The 15012-nt window shown below is 38.9% G+C and overlaps 1 protein-coding gene across 3 annotated transcripts in view; it reads left to right on the top strand.

The window, feature by feature from the left end:
• The first annotated feature begins 6225 nt into the window (after positions 1-6225).
• The window catches only part of swt1 (SWT1 RNA endoribonuclease homolog), a 72841-nt gene continuing 64054 nt past the window's right edge, over positions 6226-15012 (top strand). Inside the window, exons 1-4 of one of the 3 annotated variants that reach the window (XM_060913991.1) lie at positions 6226-6282; positions 9330-9366; positions 11056-11148; positions 11280-11341. In XM_060913991.1, the coding sequence (XP_060769974.1) occupies positions 9361-9366; positions 11056-11148; positions 11280-11341 (161 nt within the window). In that variant the 5' untranslated portion in view covers positions 6226-6282; positions 9330-9360. Of the gene's footprint in view, positions 6283-9329; positions 9367-9788; positions 9907-11055; positions 11149-11279; positions 11342-15012 lie in introns of those variants that run through there. The other 2 variants (XR_009654048.1, XM_060913990.1) reach the window with 2 other exon arrangements.

Here is a 15012-nt window from a genome sequence, read left to right as displayed (position 1 = left end):
AAATCAAAGCTGCACGGGATAATGGGAAAAATGCCTACTTTGTAGGTGGTAAGGGTTTCATTGAAGCGTCTGAAATTCATAGTTAAACTTAGTGTTAACTAATCTACACTCACTACTCGCATTATGGTTGATTTCTTTTTTGTATTTTACACATACCTCTGCATTGTTTTTCAATTCACATGGAGTCATCCTCAAGAGGTCTTCTGTTGAACTTCGGATGAATGAGCCATTGGTTCACGTTAGGCTCACTACTTTTTTATCACTCATCCGTATTTCACCAACTTCTCAAGTATATCAAAGGATTATAACTTCTCACAAAATGTTCAAATTTTAGTTTAAACGTGAGGGGTCCAATAAGCTATAAATAGATTCAGCAATTCGGTGCTGAGCTCGATATTAAGATTCCAATCCACTAACAAAAACAAAACGCTTTAGCAATCTATTGCTTGTTCTGTTTAGAGTTGTTAATCTGTCTCTGTCTTTCGTATCACTCAATGCTAGGGGGTTACGTAACAATGTCAAGCGCAAAGCTTTATTTCTTTTTGCTAAGCAGTTTAAATCAGATATTTTCTTTTTCCAAGAGTCTCACTCTACTTTAAATGATGACAACTTCTGGAGATCACAATGGGGTAACTCAATATGGCTCTCTCATGGCACAGAACGGTCGGCTGGGGCAGCCACTTTGAAAAACCGTTTTAGCGGGGAAATTTTGAGAACAGAATGCGATCCTGTGGGTCATTTTATTTGTCATGCCATTAAGTGCAACGACAAAATAATATTAATTGCCAACATATATGGGTATAACAACAGAACAGAAAATGTAAACCTACTATTATCTATAGAAAACATACTAGTAAGCTGGCTTAACTCTTTCCCTAATGCCATATTGTTGTTAGGGGGAGACTTTAATATGGTGTTGAATAGCGAGCTGGATAAATGGCCTTCTGGGCACCGTAACAGATCTAACACATTTCTCCAATGTTTTATGGATAAATTTAATTTAGTAGATATTTGGAGAGAAAAACACCCATCTGATAAGATATACACGTGGAGTAACAAAACAGGTTCTTGTAAGTCTAGAATAGATTTCTGGTTAATTTCTAAGAACTTAAATAAGGAAGTGGTAGAGGTTGAAGTATGCCCTACCCCTCTTACAGACCATAAAGCAATACACATTAAATTAAATCTCTGCCCTTCTAAACTAACCACACACTCTATATACTGGAAGCTTAATAACTCCTTACTGAAAGATGATGAAGTCAAAAAAGAGGCTGATAGACTTATTTCTCTCTACTGGTTCAAAGCAAATGAAGAAAACTGTTTTGGTAGGAACTGGGAACTTTTAAAATTTGAATTGGGTCAATTTTTCAGAAAAATTGGCAGTATTAAAGCAAAGTTGAAAAGGGAAGAGGAAGTGAAGTTGGTGTCTAGAATCTCATCACTCTCTTATCAGTTACCTAACACTTTGTCACATGATGGAAAAACTGGAATTAGCTAATTTACAGGTCAAGTTAGATGATCTATTCACTCTCAAAGCAAAGGGTGCATTTATCAGGTCTAGAGCAAAATGGCTCGAAGAAGGTGAACAGAACTCTCATTACTTCTTTAATCTAGAAAAACATCACTCCAACAATAATGACATTAATCGGTTAAACATAAACGGGATGGTCACAGAGGACCTGAAGAAGATTTCTCACTTTTGTTGCAACTTTTATAATGACTTATATACATCCAGATTCTCACAGTCTTCCTCTGACAATTTCATGAACACTCTGACAGTGAAAACTATTGATAAGTGTGATATGGAGACATGTGACAAGCTAATTTCAGTGGAAGAAATAAAAAACGCAGTGGATGGTCTTAAAAAGAACAAAGCTCCAGGTATTGATGGCCTAACAGCAGAATTTTACAAGTTATTTAATGAAAAACTTGCGCCCTTTCTTGTTAAAGTTTTTTCTGAAAGCATGATGAATGAGCAACTTCCACCTACACTGACTCAGGGTCTTACTACTTTAATCCCCAAACCCCACAAGGACAAGTTATTTATAGATAACTGGCGTCCGATATGTTTGCTTAATAACGACTATAAAATATTTGCGCTCTTATTAGCAAGAAGACTAAAATCAGTCCTCAGTTCTGTGATTGCAGAAACACAGTCTGGCTTTATGCTTAAAAGACACATCACTAATAACATCAGGCTTGTCCTGGATCTTCTAGACTACTCAGAACTGATTGAGAGTAATGGTTTTATTTTATTTTTAGATTTCTATAAAGCGTTTGATACCATAGAGCATGCATTTATTCTACAGTCGCTTAAGAAATTCGGATTTGGGGCTTACTTCTATACAGCCATCAAAACTATGTATAAGGACGGTAGCAGTTGTATTAAACTAAAAGGTGGTACATCCCCGAGGTTTAGTCTGTCTAGAGGGATCAGGCAGGGTTGTCCTGCCTCCCCCTACCTCTTCCTCCTGGTAGCTCAGCTTTTAACGGACCATATAAAAGCTAGTACAGTAGACGGTATCTCTATAGTGGGCAAAGAAATAACCATAACCCAACTGGCAGATGACACCACTCTTTTTTTAAAAGATGAGAAACAAATACCAGTTGCAATAGAAGCCGTCACAGAATTCTCTAAGGCCTCAGGCTTGTGTCTGAATATAAACAAGTGTGAACTTATGGCTATCAAGGAGTGTGCCGTCTCCTCACTCTACAACATCCCAGTAAAAAACGAAATTGTATATCTAGGTATTATAATCAGTAAAGATGAAAACAGAAGAGTAACTTCAAACTTTAACCCTATTATTGATAAAACACGTAGAAAACTTAATCAATGGCTCTTGAGAGACACATCACTAAGAGGCAGAATTCTAATCACCAAAGCGGAGGGCATTTCTAGACTGACATATGCAGCGCTCGCTTTGCACCTGGATGACAAACTGCTCAGAGAAATTGATAGGCTTCTCATCAACTTCATATGGAAAAATAGAATACATCATTTAAAGAAAACAACTCTTATGAACACATACGAAAAGGGAGGAATGAACTTTATAGACTTCACAACTTTAAATAACACCTTCAAGTTGAACTGGGTAAGATATCTGTTTTGCAATCCTTCATCTGTTTGGAATATTATTCCGCTCCATGTTATCTCAAAATTGGGTGGCTTAAATTTCTTTCTCACGTGTAACTTTGACGTACATAAAATTCCTATAAAAATGTCGTCTTTCCACCGACAGGCCTTCCTCACTTGGTGTCTCATTTACAAACATAACTTCTCTCCTCATAAATATTACATATGGAACAATAAGGATATTTTGTACAGACGTAAATCTATGTTTTTGGAACAATGGTTTATCAACAATATTTTTCTGGTTGACCAATTATTTAACAGGAATGGCTTGCTCTTTTCCTATGAAGAATTTTTGGCAGAATACAAAATCCCAGTAACACCTGGGGATTATGCAAAGGTCTTTGGTGCGATCTCATCTCCCGTATGTATGTTATACAGGGGTCAAGCAAGAATACACCTCACACTCACTCCAACATTCTCACCAACTTCTACCCCCATAGGAGAAAGCTTGCTCTCAATATCATGCAGTAATAAGCTTGTGAGAACACTGCTCCAAAAAGAGACATCTGGTACACCACACTCAGTAGTTTACTGGAATCAACTTGTGAAGGATATAAAGTGGAGGAAGGTCTGGCTTCTGCCAAACCGTTTTCTTATCTCCAATAAAGTAAAAGAAGTCACTTTTAAGTTATTACATAGAATATATCCAGCTAAATCCTACATTAAATCCAAATTCAAACTTGACATTGAAGAGAATTGTACGTTTTGTCAGTCATACCCTGAGTCTGTTATTCACTTGTTTTGGTATTGCCCTTTTGTGTATGATTTTTGGTACGATCTTTGTGGTTTTATTTCAAAGGTAACAGGGGAGAAATTTGTACTATACTGGAAGGATGTTCTTTTTGGTCTCCCAGATTGTGAAACACGCAGTAGCACACACACACACACACACACATCATTAACCTTATCATTTTAATGGCTAAATATCACATACACAGAGGTAAATTCCTGGGCAGCAAGCCATCATTCTGTGCCTTTCAGAATGAAATGAGCCAATATGTGTATTCTATACTGTGCTCCCCTAATTTGAAAGCTAACAGGACTATCAATGCTTGTGCTGAACTCTGTATATATTTTTAACTTGCCTGTAAATCTGTAACCCCCTGATAGCAATAGCAATTACAATTTTATTAATGTGCTTATTTGTAATTACTAGTATTGACATTGTTCTTTTTTGTTACTGTGTAATGTACTGCCAATTGATTTTTCTTTAATAATAATAAAAAAAAATAATAATAAAGCTACAGTGAGTGAGGAGACAGAGTTTGGGCCAAGCAAAAAAAAACCCAGAGCCTCCAGGATGTTGCGATTTGCAACTTCAGCGCAAATTCAACCAATCCCCGCGAATTCAGGGCGGTGTTACAATTATATCCAATCATCGCAACTTTCCCGCAAATTTGACCAATCGTTGGCGTCGTCTTGAGGTGACGTCGACAAACTACCTTCCGCCTTACTTCCATGTTTACGTTCAAGAGAAGCAGCATGCGCGCAGTGTTGCCAGATTAGTTTTAAGTGCATTTTGGCGGGTTTTGAACATATTTTGGACTGGAAAACGTCAGCAGTATCTGGCAACATTGCATGATGTGCGAGTCAGTGTTTATATAGGCTTAAATTCTGTTACTGAAAGTGTATGTTTACAGTGAAGCACTGTGTGCACTTTATTTTTTTTTTTACTTAATACAAGAAAGTAATGGATGCCAACATTTTTGCCAAAATGGTATTTTATTTTCCATTGTTTAGGCAGCTTCAGCATCATACTGTGAGATTCTGTTCAAATTGTTTTTTTCTTCTATGAAGCCCGAGCCATTTATTTTATTAGTTTATAATTATTGTTTAATTTAGTCTTCAGGAGAGACTGCCTGCACACAGTACTAGTATTAATAGTTTTTTTTCTTACATGAAAGCTGAGGCATTTATATTATATTTTAAGGTAACTTCATGTTGTGCTGTGAGGTTCTCTGCACTTTAACTTTTGAACCAACAGGTGCATTTGGATAAGTAAAGCCTATTTTTCTGCATTTTTGTAGTCCTGGTAATCTTTTGTATTGGTAAAGTTGTTTATGGGACCATTTCTCAGTGTCCTTGTTTTTTAATCAATAGTTTTTCAGTAATAACTTAATATTTAACATCTCACTCAATTTTAATCACAAAAAGAGAAAATCGCAACAATTTCTCGCAACTTTCACTTCCTCCCGCAATGTAATCGCAACAAAAACCTAAACACTGCAACTTTCATCGCAATTTTTTTGGAAAACCCCCGCAACATCAGACATTTTAGCCCACAACAATCACAATAAAGGCCCGCAGAATCCTGGGGGGACTGGAAAAAGAAGGAAGTATGACCACGATTATTTAAAGTTTGGATTTTCATGGACTGGATCTGAAGATGCTCCACTGCCACAGTGTGTTGTCTGCCAAGAGGTGCTAGCTAACGATGCTATGAGATGTTTAAAATGTGTTTAAAAAAAAAATGTTTTAAAAAGCACAGATGTTTAAAATGTGAAAAAGAAAAAAAAATGTGTACAACCATTTTTTAAAAATACGAATAGAACATTAAGTATAGCAACAACAAAAATTGGGGGGGGGGCGCTGTTGTTTATTTGCTCTCCGAGGGGGGGCTGACTCTCCCACACTTTGAAAACCCCTGCTCTATATTGTTTTATTGTATTGATGATGTTTTGCCATGTCGTATGGAAATGAAATATCGAGGACCACAATGGAAATAAGTATTTTTACTTTTTGTGTTATCCTCCGCAATACTTATATGTTCACATGTTATGTATATGTTTCTATTGCGAAATAAATCAATAGAAAGTTTCCTCTTCTTTAATAAAAAATTATTATAAAATAAATTGTGAATTAATGACGTTTTGAGCCTCCTCACAAAAACTCCACACAATCCAGAACAAATTAGCCAATCTCGATCCTGCATAGGTCACACGTGACAAAAGAGCGACCCAATCCCAAACCCCTACCCATATTCTGATAAATCCCGCCTCCAGCTCTGTGATTGGGCTACATCAGCCCATTTCTGTTCGCTGATTGGCTGTTTTGGTGACGTCATCATCCTGAATACGAGTGGAATAAAAAAAAAACAACACGTCTGAATTTGAAGCAGCTAGACACTCGGTCCAGTCTATAAAACTCCGGCAAGTGACATTTTCTCTCAGTTTAATATCCCAGTAATATGACAAGAGCGTGAAGTTTAAAGATATGGTGACGTTATGAGCGGTTTTTTAGTACTTAAATTGTGAAGAATTAATGTTAGTTCGAGGTAACGATAAAAATGAATGCACCAAGTTAGCATTACAGTTAAAATGAGCTTTTATGGTGTAAGTAAGGAAGCAAAATAGAGACTTGAGTGTGAGTCTAATCTTTCTCTCATTCAGTCTTCATACAAATCAGACCTGGTAATGCGAGAAAGCTGACAAATTGTGATCCATTCAGGTGCGTTCGTTTATCCAGAAGACGGTATAGCAATGCAGAAATATAGCCTAATAAACTTATTACTTTATAACCTCTCTTATTTACCTAATAACTTATTAACTGGTTAAAAAAATCTCAGGTACCAAAAGCACATTTTATCAGGTACATACAATGGTGCTTGAAAATTTGTGAACCCTTTAGGAGTTTTCTGCATAAATCTGCAACATCACATTTTCAGCTAAAAGTAAATAAAGAGAACCCAATTTAAAAAAGAGACATACAGTACCGTTCAAAAGTTTGGGGTCACTTTGAAATGTCCTTATTTTTGAAAGAAAAGCACTGTTCTTTTCACTTTAAACTAATCAGAAATCCACTCTATACATTGCTAATGTGGTAAATGACTATTCTAGCTGCAAATGTCTGGTTTTTGGTGCAATATCTCCATAGGTGTATAGAGGCCCATTTCCAGCAACTCTCACTCCAGTGTTCTAATGGTACAATGTGTTTGCTCATTGCCTCAGAAGGCTAATGGATGATTAGAAAACCCTTGTACAATCATGTTAGCACAGCTGAAAACAGTTGAGCTCTTTAGAGAAGCTATAAAACTGACCTTCCTTTGAGCAGATTGAGTTTCTGGAGCATCACATTTGTGGGGTCGATTAAATGCTCAAAATGGCCAGAAAAATGTCTCGACTATATTTTCTATTCGTTTTACAACTTGTGGTGGTAAATAAAAGTGTGACTTTTCATGGAAAACACAAAATTGTCTGGGTGACCCCAAACTTTTGAACGGTAATGTAAATATTATGCTTGGTCATTTATTTATTGAGGAAAATGATCCAACATTACATATCTATGGGTGGCAAAAGTATGTGAACGTTTGCTTTCAGTATCTGGCATGGCTGACAGGTTGCTGGTTCGATTCCCTGGACCAGCAGGAATTGCTGATGTGCCCTTGAACAAGGCACCTAACCCCCAGGCTGCTCTGAGTACGTTGTATATCACTCTGGATAAGAGCGTCTGCTAAATGCCTGTAATGTAAATACCCTCTTCGATTAGATTCACTTTATTCATCCCACATCGGGGAAATTCACGTGTTACAGTAGCAAGAAAAAGTCAAACAGATAACAAATAAAAATTAGACAAACAAAGGATTAAATACAGAGGGCTATTTGCATCATCTACCGTGAAAAAGTATAGAAAAGAAAAAATTGCCTTATTGAGAGGCTCGGAAAAATTGCACATTTTGACTCTTATTGATCAGTCTTGCATCTCGGCCTGGAGAAAGTTTCCCTCGTTTCTCTGTACGGAACAGATTCATTCAACTCTGGGATGTTGGTGGGTTTCCTGACATGAACTGTTCATATAACATTTCTATTGGATTAAAGTCAGGACTTTGACTTGGCCATTCCAAAACATAACTTTTTTTTTTTCTTCTTTTAACCATTATTTGGTAGAATGACTTGTATGCTTTGGGTCATTGTCTTGCTGCATGACCTACTTTCTCTTGAGATTAAATTAACAGACAGATGTTATGACCTTTTCCTTGAAAATTCGCTGGAATAATTCAGAATTCATTGTTCCATTAATAATGGCAAGCCTTCCTGGTCAGGATGCAGCATATGCTGCCACCACCATGTTTCATAGATGGGATAAGGTTCTTATACTGGAATGCAGTATTTTCCTTGCTCGAAACATAATGATTCTCATTTAAACCAAAAAGTTCTATTTTGGTCTCGTCCGTCCACAAAATATTTCCAATAGCCTTCTCGCTTGGGCAAACTAAAGATGGGCAACAATGTTCTTTTGGGATTTATCCTTACATCTCTGCCATGCACACCGCTGTTGTTCAGCATTATCCTGATGATGGACTCATGAACATTAAACAATCTGAGAAAGTCCTTTAGTTGCTTAGAAGTTACCTTGGGTACCTCTGTGATCTGGTGGACTCACGCCTTACTCTTGGAGTGATCTTTGTTAGGTGACCATTCTTGGGGAGGATAACGGTGATCTTGAATTTCCTCCATCTGTCTGACTTTGTATTGGTGGAGTCTAAACACTTTGATGTATAGTTTTGTTTTGTTTTTTTTTTAAATCATTTGCAGTCTCATGAGTATCAACTTTGATAGATCCCTATTCTTTAAATAAAACAGGATGCCTTCTCACACCTGATTGTCATCCCATTGATTTAAAAACCCCCAATTTTAATTTCACCTTCAAATTAACTGCTAAACCTAGGCATTCACATATTTTTGCCACTCACACATATGTAACATTGGATCATTTTTCCTCAATAAATAAATTACCAAATATAATATTTTTGTCTCATTTGTTTAATTGGGTTCTCTTTATCTATTTTTAGGACGTGTGTGAAAATCTGCTCATGTTTTTGGTCATATTTATGCAGAAATATAGAAAGTTCTAAAGGGTTCAAAAACGTTCAAGTACCACTGTACCTTTAGTTTTGTATGTATACAGTCCTGAATCTTAATAGGGTTTTGTTATCCACAGTTGTGAACAACCAGTGACCAGGGATGGAAGACCGCTCACAGCACAGCCATGACACAGTGTATACTTATCACTTAGTTATTTATTAGCGCTACCTTGTTTGTACACCTATGTGTATAGTTAGGGAGAGGTAATTTGTGTTGGTGGGTGGCATGGTGGTGATAGTGGTGCACTACCTCCTCACAGCTCAGGGTTGCTGGTTGGATCCTGAGCTCAGATTACTGTCTGTGTGAGTGACCTTATGTTTTCTCCATGTCTACAGGTTCTCCAGTTTCCCCTCACCTACTAAAAACATGCAGGTAGGTAGAATATGCTTAAGTACATCTAGGTGTGTGTGTGTGTGTGTGTTCATGTAGCCCTGCGATGGACTGGCGTCCAATCCTCTGTGATTTGTTCTACCCTATGCTCAGTGTTCCTGGCACAGGCTTCAGGTCAACCACAACCCTGACCAGGATAAAGCAGTTATTAAAGATGAATGAATGAATCATTGTATACTTTATGTAATATATATACATTTACTTTCCATAGTGTATCAACTGCCTAGCCAAAATAAAGTGGCGCACACTAATATTTTGTTGGACTGCATTTAGCTTAGATTACAGCATGCATTTGCCACGGCATTGTTTTGACAACTTTATGCAACATCACAACATTTGTTTCTGTGTAGTGTTTCAATATTTTTTTTGCCAAGATCTTGTATTGATGCCAGGAGAGTCAGGACTCGTGGTGGTCAATTCATGTGTGAAAATGATTCTTCATGCTCCCTGAACCACACTTTCACAATTTGAAGGAAGAAAAAAATCCATTGATGAGAGAACCTGGTCATTCAGTCCATTCAGGTAGTCAGCCAACTTAATTTTATTGCCACATAATGTTGCTGAGCCTTGACCTGACCACTTGAAGAAACCCCAGATCATAACACAGCCTCCAAAGGCTTGTACAGTGGCCACTATGCATGATGGATGCATCGCTTCATTCATATCCTTACTTACCCTGATGCGCCTGTCACTTTGGAGTAGAATCTGGACTCATCAGACCACATGACCTTTTTCCATTGCTCCAGAGTCCAATCTTTATAACCCCTAGAAAATTGAAGCCTTTTTTTTCTGATTAGCCTCACTAACAAGTGGTTATCTTGTGATCGCACAGCCGTTTAGTCCCAATACTGAGAGTTATTGTCGCATCTTGCATGTGGAAATGCAGTGACTTTCACTATTAAGTATAGCTGTGAGTTCTACTGTCGATTTTCTACGATTTGACTTCGTGTTTAACTGATCTCCAATAACGGTCAGTCAGGGTTTTTTTCTGACCACATTTTTTCCGTGAACTTGATGGTTCATCACTATCCTTCCAGGTTTTCATAATGTCCTGGACAGTTCTTAACCCAATTCCAGTCATTTCAGCAATTTCCTTGGTTGTTTTCTTTGATTGATGCAGGCCAGTAATTTGACCTTTCTGAAATACAGTGACCTCTTTTCCACAACCATGGGATATGTCTGCCGACAAGGCTGTTTAAGAAATGAGAAGCTACTCACTGCATCAGTTAGGGTTAATAGAATTGTTGCCAACTGAAACATATTAATTATTGCAGTAATTATCCAATCAAAGGCTCTTAAGTACAGTATTTGCCTATTTAAATCCAAATGGTGACACTTTTTTTTTTTGGCTGGCCAGTGTAGACTTTATCTAGTATTTTACTCTTTACACAGTATATCTATAAGTATACTATAGCATGGTACCATTATATTATACTTTTTACTTCTATAGGTAGTAGGAACAATCTGAGTTTCTGCTCACAGAACCACAGGTGAATGGGTCTTTCATGAAATAAATGATAGAATTACATATGAGCCATTTAATAAAACTTTAAGGCATGTTCCCTCTAATATGTCCAAAAAGAATAACATTTGTTGAGATTTCTGTGTTTCGATTTTAAAGTGAACAAATGCTCTTTTCCCCTGTTGAATCCACACCATTGTATATCGCAGGCAGCAGCGATGCTCAGAAAAAAGACCAAAGCAAAGAAGCATAAGAAAGAACGAAAGAAACACAGATCGTCAACATCCTCTAGCGAAGATCAGGTAATGACTGGCAGATTCTTAAAGCATTATGTTAAAATTTCAGTTGTTCATGCCTGCCTGTTCTGCATACATGGTGCTCTTGTTCAAACAATTTTTTTTGTATGTGTCTGAATTATTAAATGTTGTTTTAGGGAAAAGAGGACACAAAGAGACACAGGGGCAGATGCAGGGACAAAAACAAGCATGTGCGCAGGTGAGATTCAGTTTTTATATACAAGTTAGGGTTGTTGACATGTTAATTTTGAGTATTTATAGGGAAAAATAACATCACCAAAAATTAACATGGGTTAATTTCACTCTCTGATGCCTCCTGACCCCATACATCACACAATTATACTACTGTCCACTGTAGCTTTGTAAACATGATGGAAGCATTTAAAATTTGCATTAAAAAAAAACCTCCCATATGGAACTGTTGATAGGAGCACTTTTCTGTGCAGTTTCTACAGTAAGGAATTTTCTTACCATTGGAGCGTTTAAGTCTGAAATATCACCTCAATGAAATGCACTTAGCAGCAAACTTGGTCAGACCTAGCTTAGATCTGAACTAAGGCAAGCACCATGAGAAACCACTCTTTCAAGACGCTCTCACGGCTGTTCAAACGCAAACTGAGTAAGTCCACTTTTGACAGATTAACCAACTCTGTAGCTAAGTGGAATGCAATGGACTGCAGGCCAGTTTCAGTGGTAGAGGACAGGGGGTTAACAGAGGTGTAACACATCTGAGGCTCGAGAGACTGAAGGTGCTTAGACACGTGGGTGAATGCAACTGGCATTTATTTTAGTTTCACTTTTCAGCATGGTTTCTCTTTTCATGTGCAGGTCTCACACTGAGATTCACAACACAGACACACATGGTTCTGTAGTGGTTTTCTGCTTTTTTTCTCTCTCCTTGTAGTTCTCAGCTTTCTCCTTTATGCCTTCAACCACTCACTGCAATACAGAACACACTCATTCACATTAATACATTGCAGGTGTAACTCTTTTGTCTCTCACCTCTCGTGGCTTCGATCTCCATTCATAGCCCAGTGCTCAATCCCGCCTCTGCTTCCACATACCCCCACCTCTTGACTGAGGCTGGGGAGACATCCAGCCTGCCACCGATTCACTGACTGTGGATCACCTCAAAATTGAATGGCTGAACAGCCAGACATCAACAAGTGATCTGCATATTGGCATCCTTCATGCGATGGAGCCACTGGAGTGGGGTATGACAGAAGGTGAAAGAGTGTCCAGCAGGTAGTAACGGAGGGTGAGGACTGCCCACTTGATGGCCAGATATTCCTTTTCTATGGTGCTGTACTTTGTCTCCTGCACCAAGAGTTTTCAGCTGATGTACAGCACAGGGTGCTCCTTTCCCTCCACCACCTGGGACAAAACAGCCCAAGCCCTTTCTCCAACACATTTGTCTGTAAAATAAAGGGGATAGAAAAGTCATGAGAGTGTAGGAGTGATCCACCACAGAGTGCAGATTTTACCTGAGTAAATGCCTGTTCGCATAGCTCCGTCCACTTGACTGGATCTGGCAGTCCCTTTTTAGTGAGATCAGTTCATGGGCTGGAGATATCTGAATAGTTAGACATGAACCTACAATAATTGCCAGCTAGCCCCAGGAACTGTCTTACCTCTTTCTTGGTCTTGGACTTCGGGCAGGCCGCAATTCCTGCTGTCTTGTTAATTTGGGGATGCACCTGCTCATGACCCAATTGGAGGCCCAGATACCCTACTTCCACCAATCCAATCACAGACTTCTGTGGGTTCATCATGAGCCCATCCCATGAGCATGCATCTCAACAACCTTAGAACAACCCTTAAATGTTGAATGTGCCATTGTCAATCATTATTATAGATAATAATGTCATCTAGGTAGGCAGTGGTGTAGGTGGTGTGTGCTTGGAGGATTCTGTGCATGAGTTGCTGAAACACTGGGGGGGCCCCAATCAACCCAAATGGAAAGGTGATGAATTGGTGCAAACCAAATGGGGGTGGTAAAGGCCGTTTTCTCATGGGATAAAGAAGTCAATATCTGATATCCCTTTGCCAAATCCAGTATTGAATAAAAGCAACCCGTGCCTAATTGATCGAGCATTTTGTCAATGCAAGGCAGTGGGTATGCATCAACTTTGAGCATAGCCTGAAGTTCATCTCGAACTTTAGCACATTGTGCTGAGGGCAACGATGGGGTACCACCACCCCTGGGAGTGTTTCAGTGTGATGTTCTGTGTGATGCTCTATGAGATTATTGTGACCGTCTAGAAGTGAGAACATGTTGGAAAATTCTGCCTGCAACTTGGCAACCTCTGTGAGTTGGAACAGCGAGAGATGATCCCCACAGTGGAGCAAGATGGATTGAGAAGCTGCTTTTAGATTTATCTCCAGTCCCAGCTCCTCCGTCTTGGGGACCACCATTGACAGTGCCACAGGGATCAACTCCCTGCAGGGTTTAAGCAGGTTGAGGTGGTATATCTGCTGTCCCTATCTTTGTTTCACCTCATAGACAGCATCCCTGACTCGCCATGTGACCTCGAAGGGCCCTTGCTTCTTTGTGAGCAATTTAGAGCTTGACATGAGGAGTGAAAGGGAAACCATATCTCTCAGTGCAAATTACTGCAGCCAAGCCACCGCTATTACGCAGCCAAGATTGTTGTTCTTGTGCCTGTAGCAAATATTCCTGTGTTAGCTGACTCAGTGTGTGGAGCTTTGCTCCCAGGTCAAGAACATATTGAATTTTCTTTTTGCTAGATGAAGGTCCCTACTCCCGATTTTTGTGAATGATGTCCAGGATGCCCTGTGGCTTGCACCTGTACAATAATTAAGATGGTGAAAACCCCGTGGAGGCTTACAGGACCTCTCACACTGTGAATAATAGGTCCTTGGGCCACTTATCCCAAATTCTAGCATGGTCTGTCTTTAATGTGAGCATAGTATGGGTAAGAGAGCACAATGTTAGGCTGGATCTTTTGACCATTGATTACTCTCACTTGATCAAAGATAGAATAGAATGCCCTTTATTGTCATTTTACAATCAATTGTATAACGAGATTGGAGAGCTTCTCCCTTTCCAGTGCAAAAAAGTAAGTATAAAAATAAAATTAAAAAAACCCTAAATCCTAACAAATAAACATTACAAAAATTGAAATAAGTATAAAAATAAGTATAAAAGTGTCTTATATCCAAGTATGAATATGAATGAGCTATGTACAGAATAAATAATAAATAATTTGTATTGCACAGAATGTGAAAGCAGCAGTGACAGATGTTTTGCATAATGTAGACATTATATTTGTGGCTGGTGGTGTTTCCTCTCAGAGTTCAGTATGGTGATGCCTCTTGGGAAGAAGCTGTTTTTCATTCTGGTCGTCCTTGTTTTAATACATCTGAAGCGCCTCCCAGAAGGAAGCAGCTCAAACAGCTGGGAGGCAGGATGTGAATTGTCCTTAGGGTCTCATTGTGTGTCTGCTTCAGAGGGATATCCCCGAGGGGAATCCTGGTGAGGGCTGTAGGAGTGGAGACTTCTCCAGCCCCTGTGTCTCCATGATGGTGAGTTGATGTTGATGGCCCTTGAGACTGCCTCCCCAGCCTTCCATGCTGGCATTCTTCTGCACTACATTATGGCAGGATTCATCTGCAAATATGCTCTTCACTAATGTTTTAAATCTGGCCAGTTAGTCCCCAAAATCAGCAGATGGGTGAGGCAGGGACTAACTGCCACCTCAACACTATGCTTTTCTGTCCGATATTGAATTAGGATGGATACCAGAGATACCCATGCCCATGCACACGTCTCACTTTCACCCAGTGTGTTTTACTCAGTTCCTCGCCTTGAACCAGGCATTGGTGAATTGTGGTCTGATTGCATCCTGA

The sequence above is a fragment of the Neoarius graeffei genome, chromosome 2, assembly GCF_027579695.1.
Source record: "Neoarius graeffei isolate fNeoGra1 chromosome 2, fNeoGra1.pri, whole genome shotgun sequence".
Lineage (NCBI taxonomy): Eukaryota > Metazoa > Chordata > Actinopteri > Siluriformes > Ariidae > Neoarius > Neoarius graeffei.
This window is presented reverse-complemented; position numbering and strand designations above follow the sequence as displayed.